This window comes from Camelus dromedarius, chromosome 24, assembly GCF_036321535.1.
Source record: "Camelus dromedarius isolate mCamDro1 chromosome 24, mCamDro1.pat, whole genome shotgun sequence".
Classification (NCBI taxonomy): Eukaryota; Metazoa; Chordata; class Mammalia; order Artiodactyla; family Camelidae; genus Camelus; species Camelus dromedarius.
This window is the reverse complement of record NC_087459.1, coordinates 8605320-8628532: the sequence shown is the minus strand read 5'-3', so window position 1 is coordinate 8628532 and position 23213 is coordinate 8605320. Positions and strand designations below refer to the sequence as shown.

Below are 23213 nucleotides of genomic sequence, written 5' to 3'. Positions count from 1 at the left end.
AAATATAATTATTTAACCATCACCATACTTATGATATAAAACATCTTTATCACTCCCCAGATTTCCCCATGCCTATTTGCAGTAATTCCTTCCCCTGTCCCTAGCTCTTGGCTACCACTGACCTGCTTTTTGTCACTGTGCATGATTAGATATTAAAGAAACAAGTTTATTATAGTCTAACTGACGTCCAATGACTGCACATACTCAAAGAGTACAATTTGGGAGGAGTGGGTATAGCTCATCGGTACAGCACGTGCTTAGCATGCACGGGGTCCTGGGCTCAATCCCCAGTACCTCCATCATAAAAAGAATTAAAAAAAATAAAGTGTACAATTTGATAATTTTTAACATATATATACCCCCATGAAACCATCACTGCAATCAAGATAATGAAGATATCCCTCACTTCCACATTTATCTTTCAATTTTATGGATTGTCAGGATGTTCAGCCTTGTCTGAAGATCCTCTGGGAATGGCTCTTCAGGCTTCTATTCAGGTGAACATCCCTGGGTTAGGGAGGATTTGGGGAAACCTCAGCTGTCGGCTGGACTCAAGATGCCTTGGGTTAGCCGGTGAAAGGACCCAGAGCACCTCTAGGGGGCAGTGTTTCCTAAAACCACTTTATTGCCTAATCATTTCCCGGATCTTGCCAAAATACTGTTACATAAAGTAGAGCTTGTGAACTGTTCAAATTCTCTGTATCTTTACTGAATTAAAAAAAAATTGTCTACTTGATTTGTAAAATTCAAGGAAAGGTGTAATAAAGTCTTCCACAAGAATTTTGTTTCTTTTTAGCAGTGTGTGCAGATGTTTTACTTTTGAGAACACAATGGTACATTATATGTTCTACACAGAATATAACTTTAATTAGTGTAAAAAGAAATTGGGACTCTTTCCATTTACTATCCTTTTGTTTTAGGTTCTATTTTTGCGGTATTAATACTGCCACACCTTCTGCTCCAAAGCGGTCAACCAAGCTAATACCTGAGCCTGGCAAGTCCAGGATTACAGCAGCAGACAGCTCGGGTCTCCAGGAGCGGGGAGGGGCCCGCCCTTGGGAATCCAGTCTGCTGCCACCACCAGGCGTCCTCCTGATTGGACACTACTGGCTCCCTTGTGCCCTGGAACATCTTGGAATTAATCAGATTCGTGTTTGAGTGATGCCAGATTTTTAATAGAAAAAGAGATTAGTTACAAAAAAAAAAAACTGCCACCCAGCTCTCTTTTTGTTTTCATTTTCCTGTCTCTTTACTCTCAGCCTTCTGGGCTATTTGTCTTAGCTGTGTCCCTGTAAACAACATTTACCTAGATTTAATGTGTTTTCTGATTATGAGAGTCCTTGTTCTTTAACAGGGGAACTTAACTTGTTTACATTTATTGTGATGACCCATGTGCTTAGTCTTATTTTGTGTTCTGATTAATACACTGATTTATTGTTTCCTTTTTAAATTCTTTTCTGGGCCAATTAGGTTTTCTTCTTTCTTCTCTCCATTTCTAGTTTCCCCCTTTATTTTATACTAATAGTTATCATTAACTAGTGATAAAAACCTTTAAATCTACATCTTATCAAGAACTAAACATTTCTCCAACGTCCCCCTCCCTGAATCAAACAAGATCTTTGGCACATTTTATTTCCTCTGACTCACCACGAAGTTTGTTGAAATAGTCTAGAATTTCATTTCCAGATAATTAATTTTCTTCCTTAACCATGTGTCTTTTCTATTCCAGAAATCCTTTCCAAACAATTGCATTTACTTCACAACCACCTTCAAATCATCATTTAGACTTGATTAATCTGTTTTGCTCATTTTGTACCACTGCTTCTTATGGGTGTGTCTTCCTTCATCTTGAGTCCTTGAATCTTACCAGTCTATCACTTGTCTGGAGTCAAAAGCTTGGATTTGGAAGGTAATCTCAGTCCTGCCACTTACCTATTGTTCTTACCTGTCAAATTTCTTAACCTCTCTGTGCCTTAATTACCTCAAAGGAAATAATAATAGAACCCACCTTCCACGGGGAGACTCAATGGAATAAGACAGTGAATGAATGGGTGGACAAATGAAGGATGTGGGTTTCCTTCCTCCTGTCTCTTAGGAAGCTCTCGCCACTAATCTTTTCACTCCCTGTGCACATTCTCTTTCTCGTCCTCTGTGGTTCACTTCTCTGTCTCTGTTGTCAGTCTTCCCTTAGCCTGGAAACTGGTTCAAGTCTCTTCCACATTAAGAAAAAAACCTTTGCTATCACCCTGTGCCCTTCTCTTGTCTCTTGACTCTTTCCTTTCATATCTAAGCTTCTAGAAAGAGTGAAACATGTCATGTTTACACCCCCTCATTTGCTACCAATCCGCTGGCATCTGGCTTCCCACCAACTCCTCCACTTAGGGTGTCCTCAGTAAAGGTCACTGGTGAACACTATGTCTTCAGCTTCATGCAGCAACATGGCAGGACTGAGGCACAGGATGACCCTGAGGATTGCTGTCCAGCAGGGGCACTGACAGCCTGGGGGACAAGCCTGGGGCTTGCAGTAGATAGCTCATAAATACGCGTCCCCTGAATGTCTGTGTGATGTGAATGAGATGGGGGCTGGGGAGGCTTCCTGGAGGAGGAGGCACCACAGCTGAGTCTGCATGAGGGTGGGATGGAAAAGCATTCGAAGCAAAGGGAATAACATGGGGAAAGGCCAGGAAATGGGAGGCAGCAGAGTGTTCTGGAAGCCCCAAGTGGAGGTACATGTGGGCCTGTGCAGTGTGTGTGGGGGCATCATGGAGGGACTCACAGGGGCATCATCCCCAGCCCTTGCTCTGTTCCTGTAGTCCAAGCCCCTGCTGACATCTCTCCTGTAGCTGTTCCCTCAACTTCCACACACTGTGCCTGTTTCCTTCTACTTCTCTGGCTCTCTCACTTAGACTCCCCCAAGATCTCTCTCCTCCCCAACTCTAGGTTGGGGTCCCCTGCCTATGGAGTCTTCCACCTCCCCCAGGTGTGCTCATCCCCCCTTCCAGCTTTACACCTCGCCTCCAGCTGTATTCTGGGCACCTTCTTAAATGGCCTTGGCACCACCTGTCCAGAACCCACTCCTCACCTTTCCCTCCACCTCCTTCCTCCCCTGGGGCATCCCTCCACCCAGCAAACAGCCTCTCCACCCATTCTAGCACCCAACCCCCAGACAGGGCAGCATCTGAGCCTCCTTCTTCTCCCACTTCGCCTCCAGCCAGTCCTGAGGCTCTTTCCCACTTGGACAGTGCGACAGGGGCTTTACCTACATGAGTCTGGGGACCCCCTTCCTGTAACTGCTCATCCTCTGTCCAGGCTCTGGGTGAGGAATTCAATTGGCCAGCATGGGTCAGGTATCCACTCATGGCCCAATGGTGGAAAAATTTTATTATTTCTTCATTATTTTAGAAGTTGAGATATAATTCACATACCATAAAATTCACTCTTCAAAGAGCACAGTTTAGTGATTTTAGTATATTTATAAGGTGTACAACCATCACCACTATCTAATTCCAAAACATTCTCAACATCCCCAAAAGGAACCCCACACCCATTGGCAGTTACTCCCCATTCCCCCTCCTCCCAGCCCCGGGAACCACTAATCTACTTCCTGTCTTTATGGATTTGCCTATTTTGGACATTTTAAAATAAATGGAATCATATAGTATGTGATCCTTTGTGTCTGGCTTCTAGCATCTTTTTCAGGGTCCATGCATGTTGTTTGACTTGCAGTCTTCCCACCACTTGCGTTAGTTTCACAATTAAATCCTGTGTACACAGAGGGACAAAAGCTCTCCGGGTAGAGTCACAGCACCGAGTACTTCGCTAGGTGAAAAGAGCCGGCAAGCTGCGGCCAGACCGGGAGGACGCAGAGCGCAGCCTTCACCTGCCCAGGTGAGGCCCACCTCGGACCCTGTCACCTCTGTGACAGCGGGGACACCTCGCCGGCGCTCTGGTGGAACTTCACGAGAGGATGCAATGAGTGTTTACTGAGTGCCTACTGTGTAACCAGGTGCTCGGCAAACTACGGTGGTGTAGAGGGACAGAGGTGCTAGACGAGGCTTACTGCGGGTAGCGGGTGCTCTGAGGTCAGGGTAGTTAGCGCTGCTGTTTGCAGTGTGTGACTGCTCTAGCTTTGAGGACTGGGAGGAGTGGTCCCGGAGGGAAGACAGAAGAGCGCAGAGCGAGGACGACCGCTACTGAGGTGAGCGGACCTCGCTACCAGGTTTAGAGCCCGGTGGGAGGAGCCTAGCTACCGATGCCCCGCCCATATTGCCCCACCCCCTCATGCGAGCGGCCACACTGCAGAGGGAAGGGCGGAGCCTCACGACGCCCCGCCCCTGGTGCCCGCCCCGCGCCGCGCCCGAAACTGTGGCGCAGAGGGCGGGGCCTAAGGTCGTCCCGTCCCGCCCCGCGCCGCGCCGGGAGGAGGAGGAGCGGGCGGCAGGCCCGCACTGCAGCGCCAGCGCGCGAGCGGGCGGCTGAGGACTCAGAACCGGGCCCGAGCGCCGACCGGGCGTCGCGCAGGGAGACAGGCCGCCGCCGCCGCCGGATCCCGCCCTGCGCCCAGCCATGCCGTCCGCGGGCCCTGCCTGAGCCACGGCCACCGGGGCCGGGCGGGCTCTGGGCCGGGCCGGGGCCATGCTTGCGCTGCCCTGACGATGCCGCCCGCCGCGCCCGCCCGCCTGGCGCTCGCCCTGGGCCTGGGCCTGTGGCTCGGGGCGCTGGCGGGGGTCCCCGGGCGCGGCTGCGGACCGTGCGCACCCCCATGCCTCTGCGGCCCGGCGCATGGCGCCGCCTGCCGCGTCAACTGCTCCGGCCGCGGACTGCGGACTCTCGGGCCCGCGCTGCGCATCCCCGCGGACGCCACCGTGCTGTGAGTAACCCGCCGCTACGCGACGCGGGCCGGGCGGTTGCCATGGCGCCGGGCGGCCGCGAGGACTTGCAGCAGCCCGGGCCTGCCGGGGCGCGAGGCGCCTGCACCCTCCCGGGAGAGGCCGGCTGGGCAGGCTGCCGGCCTGGCGGGCCTCGCAGGGCGTGGGCGCGTCCTCGGCCTCTTGAAGGGGAAACGGAGCGCGGGGCCAGGCCTCTCCCAGGGCGAGGCTCCAGCGCAGTGAGGTCGGCCCGACTAAATAAGGAAAACCTGGGACCGTGGTCGGCTCTCAGCCCGCCTGGCCTGGGCCAAAGGGAAATAGAAAAATCCCGGATTCTTTGCAAGCAGAAACATCGCACCCGGCGGGGCTCCGCTAACACGAGCTGACTGGGAGCCTGTGGCGTTGTGCGGGGGCGGGGCGGGGCGGGGAGGTCTCCCAGTAGAGCGACAAACAAACGCTAATTAGCGACCAATAGAATGCGGCTTGGCCTGGGGGGATACCCAGCACTTGGGAGCCCAGGAGGAAGCTAGGAGGCGGAGAGCTCTGTCTGGGATGACAAGGAAGGCTCTCGGAAAGAGGTGGACAAGAATTTAATGAGTGTGTAAGAATTGGCCTGGTACTTAAGGAGAGGCAGGAAGGTGGGTTTAGGGGAAGGGAGGAGGGAACCGTATGTGCAAAGCCCTGGAGGCTGGACTTGGTCGAGTGTGGGTGTAGGGTGCATCCCCAGTGTGGCAATTCCGGGGGAGGTGTGAGGAAGTGGGGACAGGATGGGGGTGTGTGGACTAGGGTCATTTGTCCTGTCTAGGGCTCTGATGTTATTCTGGGGACAGTGGGTGGGCAGGATTGACACGGAGGGGTTTAAAATGCTGAAAAGCTGTTGTCAGATTTGCATTTTGGGTTTTTTTGGGGGGGTAATTAGGTTTGTTTATGTATTTTTAATAGAGATACTGGAGATTGAACCCAGGATCTGGTGCGTGCTAGACATCCACTCTACCACTGAGCTATACCCTCCCTCTACCTTTTTGTTTGTTTGTTCTTTTCAGATTTGCATTTGGAAGGAATAATAACAGGCAGCCTTTATAGAGAGCTTGCCTCCAGCCCGGGACTGTGCCAGGCCCTGGTTGTGAATTGTCACACTTAACCCTCACCCTCTGAGGTAGAGGTACAGTGAAGATGCCCATTTTATAGATGAGAAAACAGACCAGAGGTGATGGTGACGTGACTTGTCCAAGCACAAGTAACAAGTGACAGCCAGTACATGGCAGAGGCAGGGTTTGACTGTGAATTCAGGATCGGATTGAAAAGGGTGTAGGGAATTGAGATTTGTAGACATTTGTCCCCAGAGCTGGGAGCAGGCTCGGGGCCTGCTGATCCACATCCGCATGACCCTGTTTGGGTACTTGCAGGCACCAAAGCCAGGATTCCACCTCTCCCTGGCTGCATGCTGGAAGCCCTTGGAGGACTATTTAACATCAGACTTACCAAACCTGGGATTTGGTTTTGTAATGTTCCCTGGATGATTCCAGTGTGAGACCACCTTTTATTAGGGAGATCTTTGTGGTCAGTGTTCAGATGAGTTTGGATGTTGTAGGGGTGGAGCCAGGATAGGTGCTTCTCTTGGAGGAGGGGGTTCATCCTTGAGGCTTTGATGGTTGTTCGGGGTGTTGGGTGGGGGCAGAGCAGGTTCTCCAGTGGTGACTGGGAGCCATGGGGCCGCACTGGGCCTGTTATCTTGGTCCCTGATCGCCGAAGTGTTTTCCATCACAGCTGTCCCTGTGGAGAGGGGCTTCCTGCCTGCTGCCCGTGCACACATAATTACATTGGACCCACCCAACCCCTGTTTCTCAATGCTGTGAGTGAGATTACTTCCATCTCTGGTGGGCTGGTCACTGCAAGGTGGTCAGGCCCTAGCTCCTGCTGGTTATTTCCACTTCCCCATCACCCAGTGTCATGCTGGCCTCCAGGAGCTGTCCAGGAAATAAACGATACTGTAGGTTGGCAGGGGGCCTGCAGCAGGGTGCAGGTTCTTGGGCACAGCAGTGGAATCTGAGCCTACTGTGTTGCACGTGTCACCTTAGGCTCCGGTCCTGGGTTTTGGAGTTGGTGGCCTGGCCTGAGTTGGCGGGACTCCCAGTGTGTCTGGCCCCACAGCATGTGATGATGGAACCTGGGGAGGCAAGTGGATGGGGTGTAGAAGAGATTCCAGGCTCTTGTTGACACTCTAAAGATGTCTCTGGGAGATTTCCACAGGGCTGGGGGCTGGGAACCCATGGGAAACTGGGCCCTTGGGTGCAGATGTTAAGGTCCTCCATCCCAGTCCCCCAGGCCACCATCTGCCTGTCATCCCTGCAAACCCCCTCCTTGGGGAGAGGGAGATGGGTGAGTCTTCTCTTCTTTAGGGGAACAGGGCTGAGCTCGAAGATGCCGGGAGCCTCCTTGGTGAGGGTGTGCATGTCCAGGGGCCCCAGAAGCCCTGCCTTCTAGGCATCACCAGCAGTGTCCTATAGACACCTCTGCCATCAGTGTCTTGCAGCCACCCCTTCATTTGAGACTCCTTCGCCAGCCTAAGGTGTGACAGGACAGCTGTCTCCAGACTTGACGGGGAGGATAGTGGCTTGCCATGGGGGATCTGGGCCCCCCAGGCCTCAACATTCAGGGTGGCCTGGGGTTCTGAGACCCTGGCTCTTTTTGGGTTAAACAGTGCTGCTGGGAGGTGGCAGCCTGAAAAAGATGACGTTACTCAGTAAAATTTTGCTACTCCCGTATTTTTAAAGTTTTATCATGGAGAGTTTAAAAGTGCAAAAAAGTAGGCAGAATAGTGTGGGCCCTGTCCCTCCCCACCCCCACCCATTTTTGAAGCAAATTCCAGCCATCCTACTCTTTGATCTGTAAGCATTTTGGAATGTGTGGTGACACCATGATCACACCTAAAACAGCATATATTTCCCTGATCCTGTTACATGTCCAGTTCCAATCTTTGGTTGTCTCTCTTTTTAGTATTTTGAATTAGGATCTGGATAAGATCCACACAGTGCCGTTAGTTAACGTCCTCTGCATCTCTGGATGCATAGATTTTCCCTCCATCTCTGTTTCCGCTCGTGTCAGTTGTCAAGGAAACCTGCTCCAGTAGCTCCTGGGTTTTGTATTGCGTCTCTGTGTGTCACCTTCATGATGTCATCCGATGTGTGCCCTGTGTCATCCCCTGCCCTGTGTTTTCCCCGTAAACTGATTGTTAGGTCCAGAGCTGTGTTGTGTGATGAGCCACGTTTCAGGTGTTCAGGGGCCATAGGGCCAGTGGCTAGTGTGTTGGACAGGACAGCATAGAGATGGAATGTTCGTCACTGTAGAGTTCTAGATGTGATGGCATTGCTCCAGGTGTGGTCTGTTGGTCATTTTCAGGTGTGGTTGCTTTTGGCTGACCCCTTCTCAGGTGATGTGTGTTGCTAATTTTGACCAGGTGCCGGTAGTGGGCCTCATACTGTCTGCTGAATGTTCTGGTCTAGGACTCGGCTCAGAACAGGGGCTCAGTAGGGATTTGTTTTGCTGACTAAAATATTGGGCTTTTAGGGTCTTCTGTTGGCCAGGAGCACCCAGGACCTGTGTCGCTAAATAATAGGAGAGTGTGGGGGGGTCTGAGGGACCCTGCAAGTCTCTGGTGTCTGCACAGGAGGTGGGCGTGAGGGAAGGTGGGCATCAGGGAGTAGACCCCTGAGGCCGGTGTGGGCCTGGTGTGTGTGTAATGTATTAGACTGCAGAAGCCATGTGCATTGCTTCCTTGAGGGCCGGCGGGGCAGGAGAGGGTCCCATTCCTGGGCCCTTACCAGAGGGTGGTCCTAGCTGCTGTGTGCCTGGCCCTGTGCCAGGGATCTCCAGGGCTCACTACTCTGGGACTGTCATCAAGGGGGAGCCAGTGTTAAACCAAAGACACAGATGATGGGGAGGGGGCCGCTTTGGAAGGGCTGCCTGGGAGGACCCCCAGTGCAGGGTGACTTTGAAGCCAAGATTCAGTGCTTTCACAGGAGTCATCCAGGGGCTGGGAGAGAGCGTCCCAGATAGAGAGGACAGCCTGGCAGAGCTTCTTAGAGGCTCCAAGTGATGGGAGGTGGGAGGTGGGCCTTCTATCGAGAGATCAAGTAGGGGCAGCATAAAAGGACCTAGTAGGGTAGTGTCCTGATTGACATCTTCCTGAAAGAACACTAGCTGCTGTGTGGAGATGGTATTGGGTGGCCCTGGACATCATGCGTGCCCAGCTGGTCTCACCCTCACATTCCCTGAGCTGCACATGATGGCTGGCACCTAGAAATTCAGGCTATAGATGCATGTGTAATGTTAGTTTCCTGGTAGGTCATGAGATGCAAATTTGTCAGAACTGTGGACAAGCAGGCACACTCTGCCTTCTGTATGTGGTCACCTGGCAGGGCAGAGAGGTGAGTGGGGAGGCTTCAGCTACACCTGCAACACCTGTGGACACAGAGGGACCAACACCAGAGCATTCTCAGTGCCAGCAACCCTCAGGAGCTAGGCAGTACGTGGGAGTAGTGAGGATAGCCACCATCCAGGAGGGTGAACACACCTGCAGAATGACTGCAGGGAGGAGAAAACATGCAAATCATCTATCTGATGAAGGACTTGTAGCTAGGATGCACAAAATTCCTTAAATGCTAAAAAGTAAGCAAAGGATCTGAACAGACAGATCTCCAAAGAAGATATACAGATGCCCAGTAAGTACGTGAAAAGATGCTCAATGTCGAGCTTTCAGAGGAATGCAGATCAAAATTACAGTGAGATACCATTTCATACCCACTGGGATGGCTGTCACCAAAAAGACAATAGTGAGTGTCGGTGAGGATGTGGAGAAATTGGAATCCTCACCCACTGGTGGGGATGTAGAGTGGGGTAGCGCTTTGGAAAACAGTCTGGTGGTTCCTCAGAAGATTAAACGTAGAGTTACCATGGGGCCCAGCCATTCTACTCCTAGGTGTATACCCAAGGGAAGTGAAACCTACATCCACACAAAAATCTATGTACAAAGGTTCATAGCAGCATTATTGACAGTTAAATGGTGGAAACAGATCAAGTGTCCATCAAGAGATGAATGGATAAACAGAATGTGGTCCATCCATCCTGTGGACTGTTAGTCGTGAAAAGTGAAGTAGTGATACACACTGCAATGTAGATGAGCCTGAAAACACATTCAGTGAGAGAAGCCTGACACATATTAAATGATTGCACTGAGAGGAAATGTCCATAACATGCAAAGCCACAGAGGAAGAAGTAGGCGAGTGTTGTCTACAGCTGGGGTGGGGGATGGGGCTGGGGGATGATGGCCAAAGATTGTGGGGTTTCTGTTCGGGGTGATGAAAATGTTCTGGAACTAGGTAATGGTGGTGGCTGCACAACCTTGAAAAAATACTAAAAACTACTGAACTGTATTTAGAAGGGTAGACTTTATAATATGTGAATTATATTTGAATTAAAAACCAAATCTCTGAAAAAAATACTCAGAGGAGTGCATCCTGTTCCCCACCATGTCTTCTCCCTCCACCATTGCCACATGCTGGACTCTGTGCTAAGGCCTTTATCTCATGGTGTGCCACCATGATGCAATGGTGTTGGAACCACACTTGGTCCTGTTTTACGAGGAAACTGAGGCTCCCAGAGGTTGAGTCACTTCTAAGGTCACATGGCTGGTAAGTTGTGTCAGAGAGGTGACTTCATCAGCACGCTCTGGGGCTTGGCCCTGGAGCTGCACGTGGAGGCCTGGGATACAGCACCAGCGACCTGCTTCGTAAGCAGACAGAGGTGGCAATGGGGACATCCCTGAGTGGTCCTTGGGTGTGTTTGAATGGTACCAGGTGGGACCTGGACTCAGGCCCCAGCTTCTTATTTGCCCCTGCTCTACCCAACCCTTCCCACTAGCTCCCTCCTGGAAATTCCCTTGACTGTCCTTCCCACTGACTTCTTGTTTGGTTCTAGGAGGGAGACATGGAGCACAGGAGAAGGGGGCTCAGGCTCTGGGTCAGACCTGGATCCCAGCAGCTCTGCTTCCTGTGTGACCTTGGCTGGGTCACTCAGCCTCTTTGGGCTTTAATTGCCTCACCTGGACAAAATGGACACCATGAGTGGTTGTGGGGCCTCAGAGGTGAAGGTGTGTGTACCCACAAGGCTTAGTTGATGGTGGCCACATTAACCATAACCGCTGCCAAAGTGGCCCCTCAGTCCATCCTCCATCTTCCTAGAGCCCATTCCCTTCTCCCTGGCACTGGCCACCAGGAGTTGCGCCCCTAAGACTTATGTGTTTGTGGTTTTGATGCATTCAAGTACGCACAGTGAAGTTATGAGGCGTAAACAGAGCACCGTGAGCTCTCGTGTTCACCTTGTTCTGTGACCTGAGGTGATGTGGTGCCGTTGGAATCCATGAACACGGGCCACTTGGCACCCCCGCCACAGCCCTGCTGCCAACCTCCGGCTGCCCTTGTGATGTCCCTCGAGGAGCTGACTGACACCAGTGCTTTCTCAGAAGATGTGTTCAGCATACAGGAGACTTGGTTTCCCCTTCCCTGTGCTCCGTGGACTGTCCTGCGGCTCCCCTTGTGGATTAGGCTTCCCATCAGAGCCTCCCCTCCCTCTGCCCCGCCATCTTTGCGACAACCGGCCGGATGGCGGTGCCTTCGACCCCCACCCACAGTGCCTGTGCCACGTGCAGCCACCCTAGCCTCCTGAGGGAGTCCCTGGCTGGGGTTTGGTTTCAAGTGAGGAAGCCGTGTTGGGTGGAGATGCACACTTTCCGGAGCACTGCGGTGGCCAGCGCCCGCAGCGGGGACCCAGACGGGCCCAACCCGCTGGTATGAAAACATCCTGCTTCTGCTGCTGCCTCTGTGCCTGGTCCTGTGCGCTGGCCTGGCCGGGCCGCCTGCCTGCCGTCTCACTGCCGAATGAACGCAGCTGGAAAATGCGGCTCACATCCTTTCTTCCCGGAACACCTCGTTCTTTATGGCTTGGCAGCCTCTCCGCCAAGGGGCCCAGTGGTGCCCAGCCGTCCATGCCAGGGAGGTGGCTGCATTTGAGAGCCAAGGTGGGCAGGGCTCTTTCTCTCCCTGAAGCGCCCGTGAGCCCAGGCCTGGCAAAGTGTGTCCCCAGTTTTATCAGTCCCTATCCCCTGAAGGCTTGGAGCCCACTCTGGGATCCTGGTGGGGCCACCCTGGAAAGGCTTCTGTCCTGAGGCAGGGCAGAAGCCAGCTTTTCCTTTTGGCTGAGACAGGGAATGAGGGCCAGCGCTCCAGGTGAGAAGGGAGCCTCCAGATTCTACCCCTCTAAACTGTGCTATGTAACCCATTGGCTCTGCCACACAACCGACTGGGTGATGGAATTGCCAGCCAGACTGGGCCAGTGCTTCTACCCATGAATGCTGGAGGCTGTGTTCTCTAGCCAGGATGGGGAGAGCCCCGCTGCCTTTTTCCTTCACTTTTCAGACTCTGGGTAGGTGACTGTGGGGTGAGGAGGGCAGCCTCCCTGAGCCTCGGCATTCCTGTCTGTAGAAGGGGATGGCGTAGCCCCTGCCCTGGCTGGCTGAAATGGGCCATAGTGCAGAGGGACATCCAGCTGAATGCAGCACATGGGAACTGGCGTCCCCAAGTACTGGTCCTTTTCTTCCTCTTGCCCTGAAGGGTGGCCCCAAATCTCCAGCTGCTGGTGGAGGGGCATGCTGAACTCTTTTTTGGGAGGGCCCCCACTCCCTCTTTCCTGGCTCCTCGCCCCACCCTGGTCCTGTTACTGCCCTCACAGTGGCTGCCTCTGGGTAGGCTGAGCTGTGTCTCCATCCCAGCGTGGGAGATGCCCCATACTCCTTCCTGTGGGAGGGCTCCCCTCCCTGTCCTGGCCTGTCGTTTCAGGGGATTTCTGGGCAGGCAGTGTCACCGCACCAGACGCCTGTGTCTCTTCCTGGTGACAGTTCAGTTGTGGGATGGACACACCCCAGTGAGGGAACCCGAAACATGCCCTGGGAAACGCAGGCCGCCTCCTATTCTGACGCCCTGGACAAGGCTCAGAGGGGCTCTCTTGCAGGCCATTCTCTCCCTTCCAGGCCCAGACCCCCCGTCTCCCCCATTCTCTGGGCCCTGGTTTGGAACCAAGTGGGGGAGGGTGGGTGCAGCCAGGCCCTCCGTACCCCTTCTCCCCAGGAGCCTGCCCCCTGCCTACCCCCGCAGCTCACCCTCTCCAAGTGTTTTTCTTCAGATCAACTCTCCAAAACTTGAATTCATTAATTTAAACATCATTTCCGGCCCTGGAAGCCAGCCTTACTCACCATAAATAGAAGGGAATGAAGACAGAATGAGGTTATTAGACTCAAACTGACCCGACCGTGGTCCTGTGCTGAAAGGAGCCATTACTGAGGCGTCGAGTGGTGATGCCTGGAGTGGGGTCCGGAGAGCCTGGGCCCCTAGGGGCCCAGGACCAGCATGTGGCCTCTGGCCCCTTCTGCTTGGACCTGGCTCCTGGGGGACTTGTTGGGGGTCCTTCTTACTGGGCTGAAGGGAACCTGTTTCCCAGGAGTCCCGAGGCCTCCATGGAGAGGATGGGGCAGCTGAGGCTGCGTTTGGGGAGCCCACTGAGAGCGGGAAGCAGGGAGGAGCTCAGAGCCCTGGGCCTCAGGCTGGGAGTGGGGGGCCTTGTCCCTCTGCAGCTCTGTCCTGTCCTGCCAGGGGAGGAGGCAGCTGCTGGCTCGGGAGGAGCGGTTACGTAACATCTGCAGGCGGCCCTTCTGGAGCCCGTTCCCCCCAAGCTCTGTTTCCAGCGTGGCGGCCAGCGCCGGGTGGGGTGCTGGGCTGGAGCCTGGCGCTCGCCTCCACTGCTGACCACATGCGTCTGGAATGTGCAGATGTTTCCTTGGGGGCTCCGGCTAGCCCCCAGACCCCACCTGGCATCTGGACTTGGGAGCGGGTACCCAGGCCACTCCCCCCTTGGCAGAGTAGGAAACTGAGGCTGCTCTGTGCTTCAGGGCAGTGTCCTGCCTTGTCTGGGGCCAGCGTTTCCTCAGCTCTAGAAGGGACTTGCCCTCAGAACCACCCTGGGCTCAGGAACAACCCTCTCCTTGGCCTCCGCCTCTGCATACCTCGCCCTACTCACCTGACCTAAATAGCCCCCTTCCCATCTCTCCCCACTGGGCCCTAAGGTGCCCCCCCACTCCACTCCCCTTCCCTCTGCAAGACCTGGGATGTGCACCAGGCCATGATGCAGGGGCTAAGCCTTGTGTGGGGAGGGCAGGGGGGCACTACCATTGTCCATCGGATGGGAAGCCCTCAGCACCTTTAGCTGAACACTTCCAGTTTGGTGGTGGAAGCAGGGATTCCCCCCACCCCAGCTCCTGCTCAGAGCAAGAAAGATCAGAGCCTGAATGAAACACTTCCCTAGGAGGCTGGTGCTCCTACCTGTGAGGATGTCTGATCTGGAAGGCAGGGGGAATTGGGACAGCCCCAGTGTGGGGGGCAGACTGGGCTCCCCAGCGACTACTGGGGCACTGTCGGGGAAGGGAAGGAAGTCCCAGGTATATGGGGCGGAACAGGGCTCTTCACTCCTCTCCCAACACAATTATACCTGTCTCAGAGCAGGAGAGGGAACAGAGGAGGGGACATGCCAGGTATGGAATGTGCTGTCTCAGTCCAGTGCTGAGGGCAGTTGGGGGCCAGTTTCCCAGCCTGTCCCTGGTGACCGGGATGGTGACACATGTCTGGTGCTGTCGTAGTGTGTGCCTGTTCCCAGGTGGTGTGTGTGGTCCCCAGGTCATCACTCCCCCTGAGCTGGTATGACCCCTTCAGCCTTGGGGTCCCTGGGAGTTGTTGACTTGGGCCTTGGAGGGACCTGGGAGGGTCCAGATGGCCCAGAGGGTGGACCCTGCTTGACCCGGGACCTCTCGGGTGTTGTCTAGCCAGGCCACTGGCTCTCCTCCCAGTGGGGGCTGGCTGCCATGGTGCTTGGCCAATCTCTCCTGCTTCTGCCGGCTCTGCTGGGCTCCTTGAGCTCCTTTAGGTGGCTCCCTAGGCCCCCCTCCCCCACTTTGTAGGACATGGAGAACTCAAGTGTGGGGGCAGGGCGTCAGACTGTGATGATGTCACCTAGGGGGTGCAGAGGAAACCCGAGGGGCTGGGGAGGGGGTGGGCTGGCTGACGGCCACCTTGGCGTTCCCCCAGAACAGTGACAGCAAAAGCAGATGGGGATGTGGAAAACTGGCTGTTAGGTCCATGGGGCTGGGTGAGGACTCCATTGGTATTCGCCTCCAGTGTCCCCTCCAGAGCCCTTCTTCCAGTGTCCTCCCTGCTCCCTATCCCTCCCAGTGGACATGGGTTTTACCCATGGTGTGCGCCATGCAGACATTCTCACAGCCCTGGGCCGGCGGGGCCTGTGGTGCATGTCCTGGTTCTGCCCTCAGGCCGCAGGAGCTTTGCGGGGCAGGGTCCCCAGGCAAAGCTCCTGTTTTCTCTGCACTGTGGGCCATGGCCAGGCCCAGGTGAATCCTGGGGAGAAGGGGCCCATTGGGGACTGTAGCATGGAGCACGTGGCCAGAGCACGTGGCCAGAGCCCGTGACAGGGTGAGGCTGTCTTCTGTTGCTCTAGGGGAGCCTCCGTGGTGCAGAGCTGGGCCAAGGATGGCCTGGAGCCATGGGCCAGTGAGGCCAGGGATGGTGGTGTCCTGCCAGGGTGGGTGCTGGCTGAGTGGCTGGGACACTGAGGTTGACCTGGCCTCTACCTCCTGTCCTGGTTTTTCTGGCACCACAGATGGCTCCCAGCAGCTGCCACTCATGATGGATTTTCCAGAAAATGGGATGTGGAAAAACATTTTAGGGATTTTCCTTTTTTCCCCTTCTGCTAGAGGCCCTGGCTGAGAAGCTGTCCCTGGCGCCCCTGGCGGGTGTTACATGCCTGTACTTACCCTGGTGTCTCACTGTCCCCCAAGCCTCCTCCCCAGGTCATCTTACTGCCTAGGGCTGTTGCTTCTCAGGCTCCTACCACCCAGTTTCTCAGAGGCTCAGATTCCACAGCTGTCCTTGCTTCAGCCACTAGGAAGTCCCTGCTGGGGTCTAACTGAAGTTCCTTGTGGCACAGCCGTCCCTACTCCAGGGTGTGGTACTGGACATTAGATGGAATCTGGGTGCCTTTCCTTGGTCTCCTGGCCTGTCTCACACCCTCCCCATGGTGTAGACACCCCACCAGCCTAGCTGTGGGCACACATTCTCATATGCCATGGTGAGAGGCCTCAGCTTGTGCTGGAAGAGACTGTGTGTCCCTTTTTTTTTTTTTCCTAAAGCAGATGTGACTGTCCTAAATTGTTTTATCAAGTAAGAGTTTTACAGACACTGCTACATGAGTGGTATCAGTGGAGCTAGAGAGCATTGAGCCTTCCCTAGGCTGTTGGCGAGAACTAGCAGCGCTGTGCTGGGACCTGCCCTCCCTGCCACTCAGCTCTCGTGGCCTTATGGCTGTCAATCCTGCATCCTCGGTTTGTGATCCGCTGGGTGTCAGGATTCCTTCTGGAGGCTTTGTGGCATGGATCAGGGAGAATAAACTCAAAGAATTTGTATGTGAAATCTTTGTCAACCAGTAAGCTCGCTGCTCAACGACAGACTGAGGGCTTTGAGCAAACTTAACACTATGAGGGACGCATGGGCTCCCTAAGGACCTTCAACCACCATGCCCCTTGGGTTCCATACCTAACATGACCAGCTTGTGTCCCAGTGGTTGGGCTGGCTGGGGTGGGGCCGCCCACAGTACCCCCTGGAAAAAAATGGGCTGCTGTGTCCTCTACTGCTCTGGGACTTGCTCGCAAGTGCCCAGCTCAGCTTACCCGATGGCACTGCCAGATGGAAGGGGACGACTTTCCTCCCCGTATGTGAGAGGGGATGAAGGAAGCTAGGCTCCATGGTGGGGCACAGAGGTGACCCTGCCAGAAGGTCCTGTCCCCGTGTTCCCTCGTCCCCAAAAGCCTCTGCTCCTGGAGTTCCTGGAACCCATGCCTGGGCATGGGTCCCCTGTTCACCGCCACAATTTCACCCATGCCTGGGCATGGGTGCCCTGTTCACCGCCCTTTGGGGAGGGGACTTCTATTCGCGTGCATGCACACTCTCTCTCTAGATAGGAGACCGAGAAGCTCAGTGACATTGTCTGGGGTACCTAGCTCAGGTGAAGTGCTCCCGTTTTTGAGCTTGTCGCTGGGACAGAGCCTCTGCCAAGTCAGGCATTGCCCCCATCCCCACCCAGGCCTGCACAGTCGGGACACCCGTCAGAGCAGTGGTGGGGCTGCAGGTCCTCCAGGCTGAAGCCTCCACCCCTATTGGGTCCCAGCAGGAGCTCCAGCCCCACCCCTGCCCTGTGGGACCCCTGTCCAGTGTCTCAGAGGTCCCACTACCAGGAGGACCCTGCCCCCTGTTGTGCTGCCCTTCCCACTGTGCCTGAGGTTCTACTCACAGCCCCTGTTGAGGAAGCCTCGGCTCAGTGGAGGACTGCGGTCTTGCCCACCTACTGCCTGTGCCCTTCTGACTGAGGCCTTAGGAAGCCAGCATCAGCTGAACGTGTCATGTCCACGTGCTGTCGCTTGGCGCCAAGTTTCCCAGTGGCTGCCCCACTATGTGGAGGGGGGACCAGGCTCCCAGAGATTAGCTGACTGCATCCACAGTCCCCCTTCCCTCACCCACTCTGGGCCTGGCTCCCCCCCATCAATCACCTGCGGGCCAGTGGTGCCCTCCAGAAGTCCAGGTGGCCATTTAAATTGCTAGTGCTTTCCCTAGCTTGTAATTTGTTTTCTGATTTTATGATATTTTGTGTGGAAGTTGTGTTTTTAAATGCAGTTGGAGCTTTTGGGTTTTGATGTTTTCTTTAGGTTCACAATTTCATGCTTTGAAAACCTGTGACTCTCCTGTGTTCTTGCTCTGTGTTCAGTTCTCTGATGTGCTTACATTGACTTTGAGTCCCTAGTGTTATCGAGATATGGCTCTGGCTCTGATGCCTGGACCCCAGGGCTTAACATGGGCCGTCACTGTTGCTCTGACATGGGTTCATATTGAGATATGGCTCTGGCTCTGATGCCTGGACCCCAGGGCTTAACTTGGGCCGTCACTGTTGCTCTGACATGGGTTCATCCACCAGAACTCCCTCATTGTTTATCTCATCTTTGTACCCCACTGTGTCTCAGTACCATCCCTCCCACCCCCCACGCCCCCATAGCTGGCAGCAGCTGGGCCCCCACCCTGGAGACCACTAGACTGCCTTGTATGTTCTGAACCCTGTGTGGAGGGGTAAAGTCGGCCCTCCATGGTGCATTTCCACCCTTCTGGGCCAGGGGGCAGGGGGCAGGAGAGGAGTGTGGAGGATCTAGCTCTCGGGTTCCCAGATGAGAGTTCATTCAGATCTTCTTTCCCTGGCCCTGGCAATAAGGCCCGGAGGGTGGGAGGCTACAGCTGGAGGGCTTCTAGGGTGGCCTGGGGTCAGCTTTGTACCCAGCCCTGGACTCCAACCTTGACCTACACTGCTTTGCTCCCCAGAGACATCTCCCACAACCTGCTCCAGGCACTGGACAGCGGGTTCCTGGCGAACCTCTCAGCGCTGACAGAGCTGTGAGTGTCCCCTCCAGGGCGGCTGTGGGATTCTAAGTGGGCAGGTGGCAGCTGCTTGTCCCCAGTGCGGTTGTTGGGGCCCTCATCCAACCATGTTGAACCTCCCCTTTCTTCCAGGGACATAAGCGACAACAAGATTTCTACATTAGAAGAAGGAATATTTGCTAATTTATTTAATTTAAGTGAAATGTAAGTTTTGTTGTTTTTGGTGGTGGTCGGTGGCTGGGCCATGGCCCCCGACACCTGCCTCACTGCCTGTTGGACGCCTGCCTTGCCCCCTGCCCCCAGAAACCTGAGCGGTAACCCACTGGAGTGTGACTGTGGTCTGGCCTGGCTGCCGCGCTGGGCGGAGGAGCAGCAGGTTCGCGTGGTGCGGCCTGAGGCGGCCACGTGTGCTGGGCCTGGCCCCCTGGCTGGCCGGCCCCTCCTCAGCGTCCCTCTGCTGGACAGTGGCTGTGGTGAGTGCGGGTGGGCGGGGTAGACTCAGCCCCTCCCTGCCCGGCAGCTGGGCCAAGTGGGAGCCCTGCAGGTTTTCAGGGGTCACCAGCCTAGGGGTGGCAGACAGGGATCCAGGAGCAGATGCACCTGAGGAACAATTGCAGGGCTGAGACAGACTGACCTGGTGAGAAGTCAGCAAGGCCCTCTGGACCAGGGGATGGTGTGAGTGGGAGGTGGGGAGACCAGCCTGGAGGTGGGGGTGAGTGCCATGCAGCCGTTGGAGGGTCGGGAGTGATGTGATCTGGGACTTGGAATGGGGACAGAGAGGCAGCAGGGGTGGGGTGCGCCTGTGGGACCCACCTGCCTTCCCCTTCTAGGTGAGGAGTACATCGCCTGTGTCCCTGACGACAGCTCGGGCGCCGTGGTGCTGCTGGCCTTCTCAGCTGCCCATGAGGGCCCGCTGGCAACTGAGGCCTGCAGCGCCTTCTGCTTCGTGGCTGGCCAGGACCTCGCAGCCCTCTCCGAGCAGGGCCGGTGCCTGTGCGGGGCGGCCCAGCCCCCCAATGTCTCTTCTGCCTGCCTGCCCTTCTGCTCCAGCCCCCTGCTGCCCCCCACCCCCACCTGTGGGGGCCCCACCCTTCTCCAGAACATCTTCCCTGCCTCCCCAGGGGCTGCCCTGGTGGGGCCCCGAGGACCCCTGGCCTCTGGTCAGCCAGCAGCCTTCCATGTGTCTGCCCCACTGCCTGTTAGCTCCACCCACTGGGACTTTGGCGATGGCTCCCCTGAGGTGGATGTTGCTGGCCAGGAGGCTACTCACTGCTACATGCTGCCTGGGCACTATCACGTGACAGCTGTGCTGGCCCTGGGGGATGGCTCTGCTCGGTTGGGGGCAGAGGTACAGGTGGAGGCCGCTCCCGCAGCCCTGGAGCTCATCTGTCTGGCCTCGGTGCGCCGTGACGAGACCCTGCAGCTCGGGGTCCGAAACCGAGGCGGCTCCAGCCTCCAGGCTGCCTACAGCATCGTAGCCCTGGGAGAGGAGCCAGCCCAAGGTGGAGCCACCCCGCCAGTGGGCCCAAGTCAGGGAGGGGCAGCCTCCGTGGGGCACATGTTAATGTCTTTCTGCCCTCTGCTCCTCTCCGCCAGTGGTGCATCCGCTCTGCCCCTCGGACACTGAGATCTTCCCTGGTAATGGGCACTGCTACCGCCTGGTGGCAGAGAAGGCAGCCTGGCTGCAGGCGCAGGAGCGGTGCCGGGCCTGGGCTGGGGCTGCCCTGGCCATGGTGGACAGTCCTGCTGTCCAGCACTTCCTGGTCTCCCGTGTCACCAGGTGCCTGTCCAAGTGCTTCTGGTCCTCAGAGAGGCTGGGAGGTAGAGGGGTCCCTAGAATGCGGGATGGGGATGGAGCCTGAGCAGATCGGGGCATCTGGAGGGGCCAGCCAGCTGGCCTGTTGGCTCTCCTGACACAGATGTGGACACAGAGGTGGAGGATGTGCCAACTGTGGGAGGTGCACCTTAGACCCTGTCTCCCATCTGTCCCATGCCAGGCCCCTCTTGGCAGGGGCAGGCAAGATTCTGGTGTGACTGAGGAGGCTTCCCTGCTTTCTGCTCCTCACACTACCCCCTGCTGGGTGCTCAGTGCTGCCACACGCTGCCCACACACAGGGCCTCTTAAACGCACTCACTGCCCAGGCCTGTGAGGAAGCATGCTTGGTAGTATAGTCACCGTGGGTAGCCCCACCGGGTCTCAGCTTGGCCCTCAGCACCTGCCATGGCTGGTGGCAGGAGGGGTGGAGGCTGAACCCCCTTCTCTCCTGGGGTCCCTTCTTGGGAATGGGCTGAAGAGACTGTGCATCACCCTGAACGTCCTCAGTGTCCGGAGCGGGAAACCAAGGCCCGAGCGGTCAGAGCCCCTGCCCAGGGTCATGTGGTTAACAGGGCCCAGCTCTGGCCACAGCACTTCACTCCCCTTCCTGTGCCTGTCCCTGTCCCTCTGTCTCTCTGCCTGTCTCTGTCCATGTGTATATCCCTGTCCTTGTATCTACAAACCTTGCCTCCAGGAGGGTCTTTGCCTTGAAAGAGCTGTGGGGGCTGATATGTGGATGTCTTGGTCCCCAAATACTGCACCTGGAGCCTCCCCTCAGCACATGGGTCAGATCTGCAGGGCCCTTGTCCAGATGGCGATGGAGCCCTGTGGGGATCTCAGCTGGGCCCCTGGCCCTTTGGGATGGGTGGTTGGGTAGGCACTGCTGTGGGCCCTGCTTGCCACATCATATCTCTGAGCCTCAGTTTCCCCATTTGGAAGGTAGAGACAGATGGGCCCACCTGATCAACTGCTTTGAGGGGGTGCCCTCAGAAAGAGGGAAGATGGGAGATGCTTGTCTCCGGGGAGCCCCTGAGTGCCTGCCCTTCCCACTGTCTGCCTGCAGGAGCCTGGACGTGTGGATCGGCTTCTCTGCTGTGGAGGGAGCCGAGGTGGGCCCAGCACCGCAGGGCGAGGCCTTCAGCCTGGAAAGCTGCCAGAACTGGCTGCCGGGGGAGCCACACCCCGCCACGGCTGAGCGCTGTGTGAGGCTTGGGCCTGCTGGGCAGTGCAACACGGACCTGTGCTCGGTGCCGCACAGCTATGTCTGTGAGCTGCAGCCTGGAGGTTCGCTGGGGCCCCTGGGGGCTGGGGAGCACCTGCTGCCCTGGCTCAAGACGCCCCTTCCCCCTTAAAGCACACGGGGTCTCCTGGCCACAATGGGAGCCCCCCAGTCCCGGCCAGGACAGCTGCCACCTGGCACCACAGGTTCATTCCTTAGCTGTTCAGTGTTGGTTAGGTGTTTGCTGAGTGCCTTCTGTCCTGGACCAGATGAAACAGGTGAAGGGAGCCAGGGGCTGTTGCCAGGTGGCTCAGTCCCAGGTCTGGCCCCACCCTGGGCCCCCAACACTCTATTCTTCCGCTGGGGACCAGCACCTCATTGCACACTTGCACTCCAGGCCCCGTGCGGGATGCAGAGAACTTCCTCGTGGGAGCACTCAGGGGGGACCTGCAGGGGCCCCTGAGCCCCCTGGCACAGCAGGAGGCCCTCTCAGCCCCCCGGGAGCCCGTCGAGGTAGGCTGGCCCCCTGGCCCTCCAGGATGCAGTCTAGAGACTGTGCCTCACCCTGGCTGCTGTCTGTCTTTGAGAAACCAGAAGCCTTGTTATGGTCCTGTATCCAGTAGAGAGTTTAGAAACCCCAGCACAGTGCAGAGAGTAGAAGGCCCCTGTCCTGGTGTCTGGGAGAACCCTGAACACTCCTGAGCCTTTTGTCTTGGTGCTTGGGGACTTTTTGAAAATGAAGGTGGGGTTCCTATTACTCACAGATGGTTTTGAACTGATTTTTTCTCCCGAGTGACATTGTTTCCCACTGTGTGAAACAAGGCTCATGGGGGGCCTCTTGAAGGCCCATCTGGTGGCTTCTCCCCTCTGACCTGGTGCGTGTTTGGGCCTCGGGGTAGGGCCAGGCTGAGGGCCAGGGTCTGTGGAGCTGAGCGGCCCCCCTGCCCCGCTAGGTGATGGTGTTCCCTGGCCTGAGCCTGAGCCGTGAAGCCTTCCTCACTTCTGCTGAGTTTGGGACCCAGGATCTCAGCCAGCCCGCCCAGCTGCGGCTGCAGGTGTACCGGCCCATGGAAGGAGCAGGTGGGACTCCATCCTGGCAGTGGGAATTGGGGGACTCACACGACTCTCGGCAGTGTTGTATCTGCTTACCCCTCACCCACTGGACTGGTCTCCAGCCTCAAGGTGGACAGAGTGGGGTCCACAGAGAAGCCACCTTATCTTGGGGATCCCAAGGACAGATTGGGTGGGCCTGCCTGGGTGAAGGACTCACCAAGGTCAGTCAGCTGACCTGGTGTCAGGAGGGTTAGAGGAGTGATGGTGGGGGCTAGGGGTACTGCCTGGCAAAACCTTGTGTCCTAGTGGGATGCCTGACCTCACTTCCTTTCCTTGTAGGGGCCCCAGAAAACATCAGTGATCCCCAGAGTAGGTCCCTGGAGAACAGGACTGAGCCAGCCCCCTCATGTACACCGGAAGGACACCAGTGCCCCAGATCCAACATCTGTCTGCCACTGGATGCCCCCTGCCACCTCCAGGCCTGTGCCAATGGGTCCACATCAGGGCTGGGGCTCCCTGATGTCTCCTATGCACTGTGGAAAGAGTTCCTCTTCTCCGTGCCTGCAGGTCCCCCCACCCAGTACTCGGTGTGTGTCACTGGCCTGGGTGCTTTCTGCCTTTCCTTTAGCTGCCTGAGATCCAGGTCTCCTCATTAAACACAGACAAAA

At 56.2% G+C, this 23213-nt stretch overlaps 1 protein-coding gene across 2 annotated transcripts in view; it reads left to right on the top strand.

Moving 5' to 3' along the window:
* The first annotated feature begins 4436 nt into the window (after positions 1 to 4436).
* PKD1 (polycystin 1, transient receptor potential channel interacting) overlaps positions 4437 to 23213 on the top strand; it is a 43555-nt gene continuing 24778 nt past the window's right edge. Inside the window, exons 1-10 of one of the 2 annotated variants that reach the window (XM_064478329.1) lie at positions 4437 to 4870; positions 18401 to 18472; positions 18590 to 18661; positions 18761 to 18930; positions 19288 to 19959; positions 20054 to 20237; positions 21337 to 21557; positions 21890 to 22005; positions 22446 to 22572; positions 22885 to 23132. In XM_064478329.1, the coding sequence (XP_064334399.1) occupies positions 4656 to 4870; positions 18401 to 18472; positions 18590 to 18661; positions 18761 to 18930; positions 19288 to 19959; positions 20054 to 20237; positions 21337 to 21557; positions 21890 to 22005; positions 22446 to 22572; positions 22885 to 23132 (2097 nt within the window). In that variant the 5' untranslated portion in view covers positions 4437 to 4655. The remainder of the gene's footprint in view (positions 4871 to 18400; positions 18473 to 18589; positions 18662 to 18760; positions 18931 to 19287; positions 19960 to 20053; positions 20238 to 21336; positions 21558 to 21889; positions 22006 to 22445; positions 22573 to 22884; positions 23133 to 23213) is intronic. The other variant, XM_031447586.2, reaches the window with a different exon arrangement.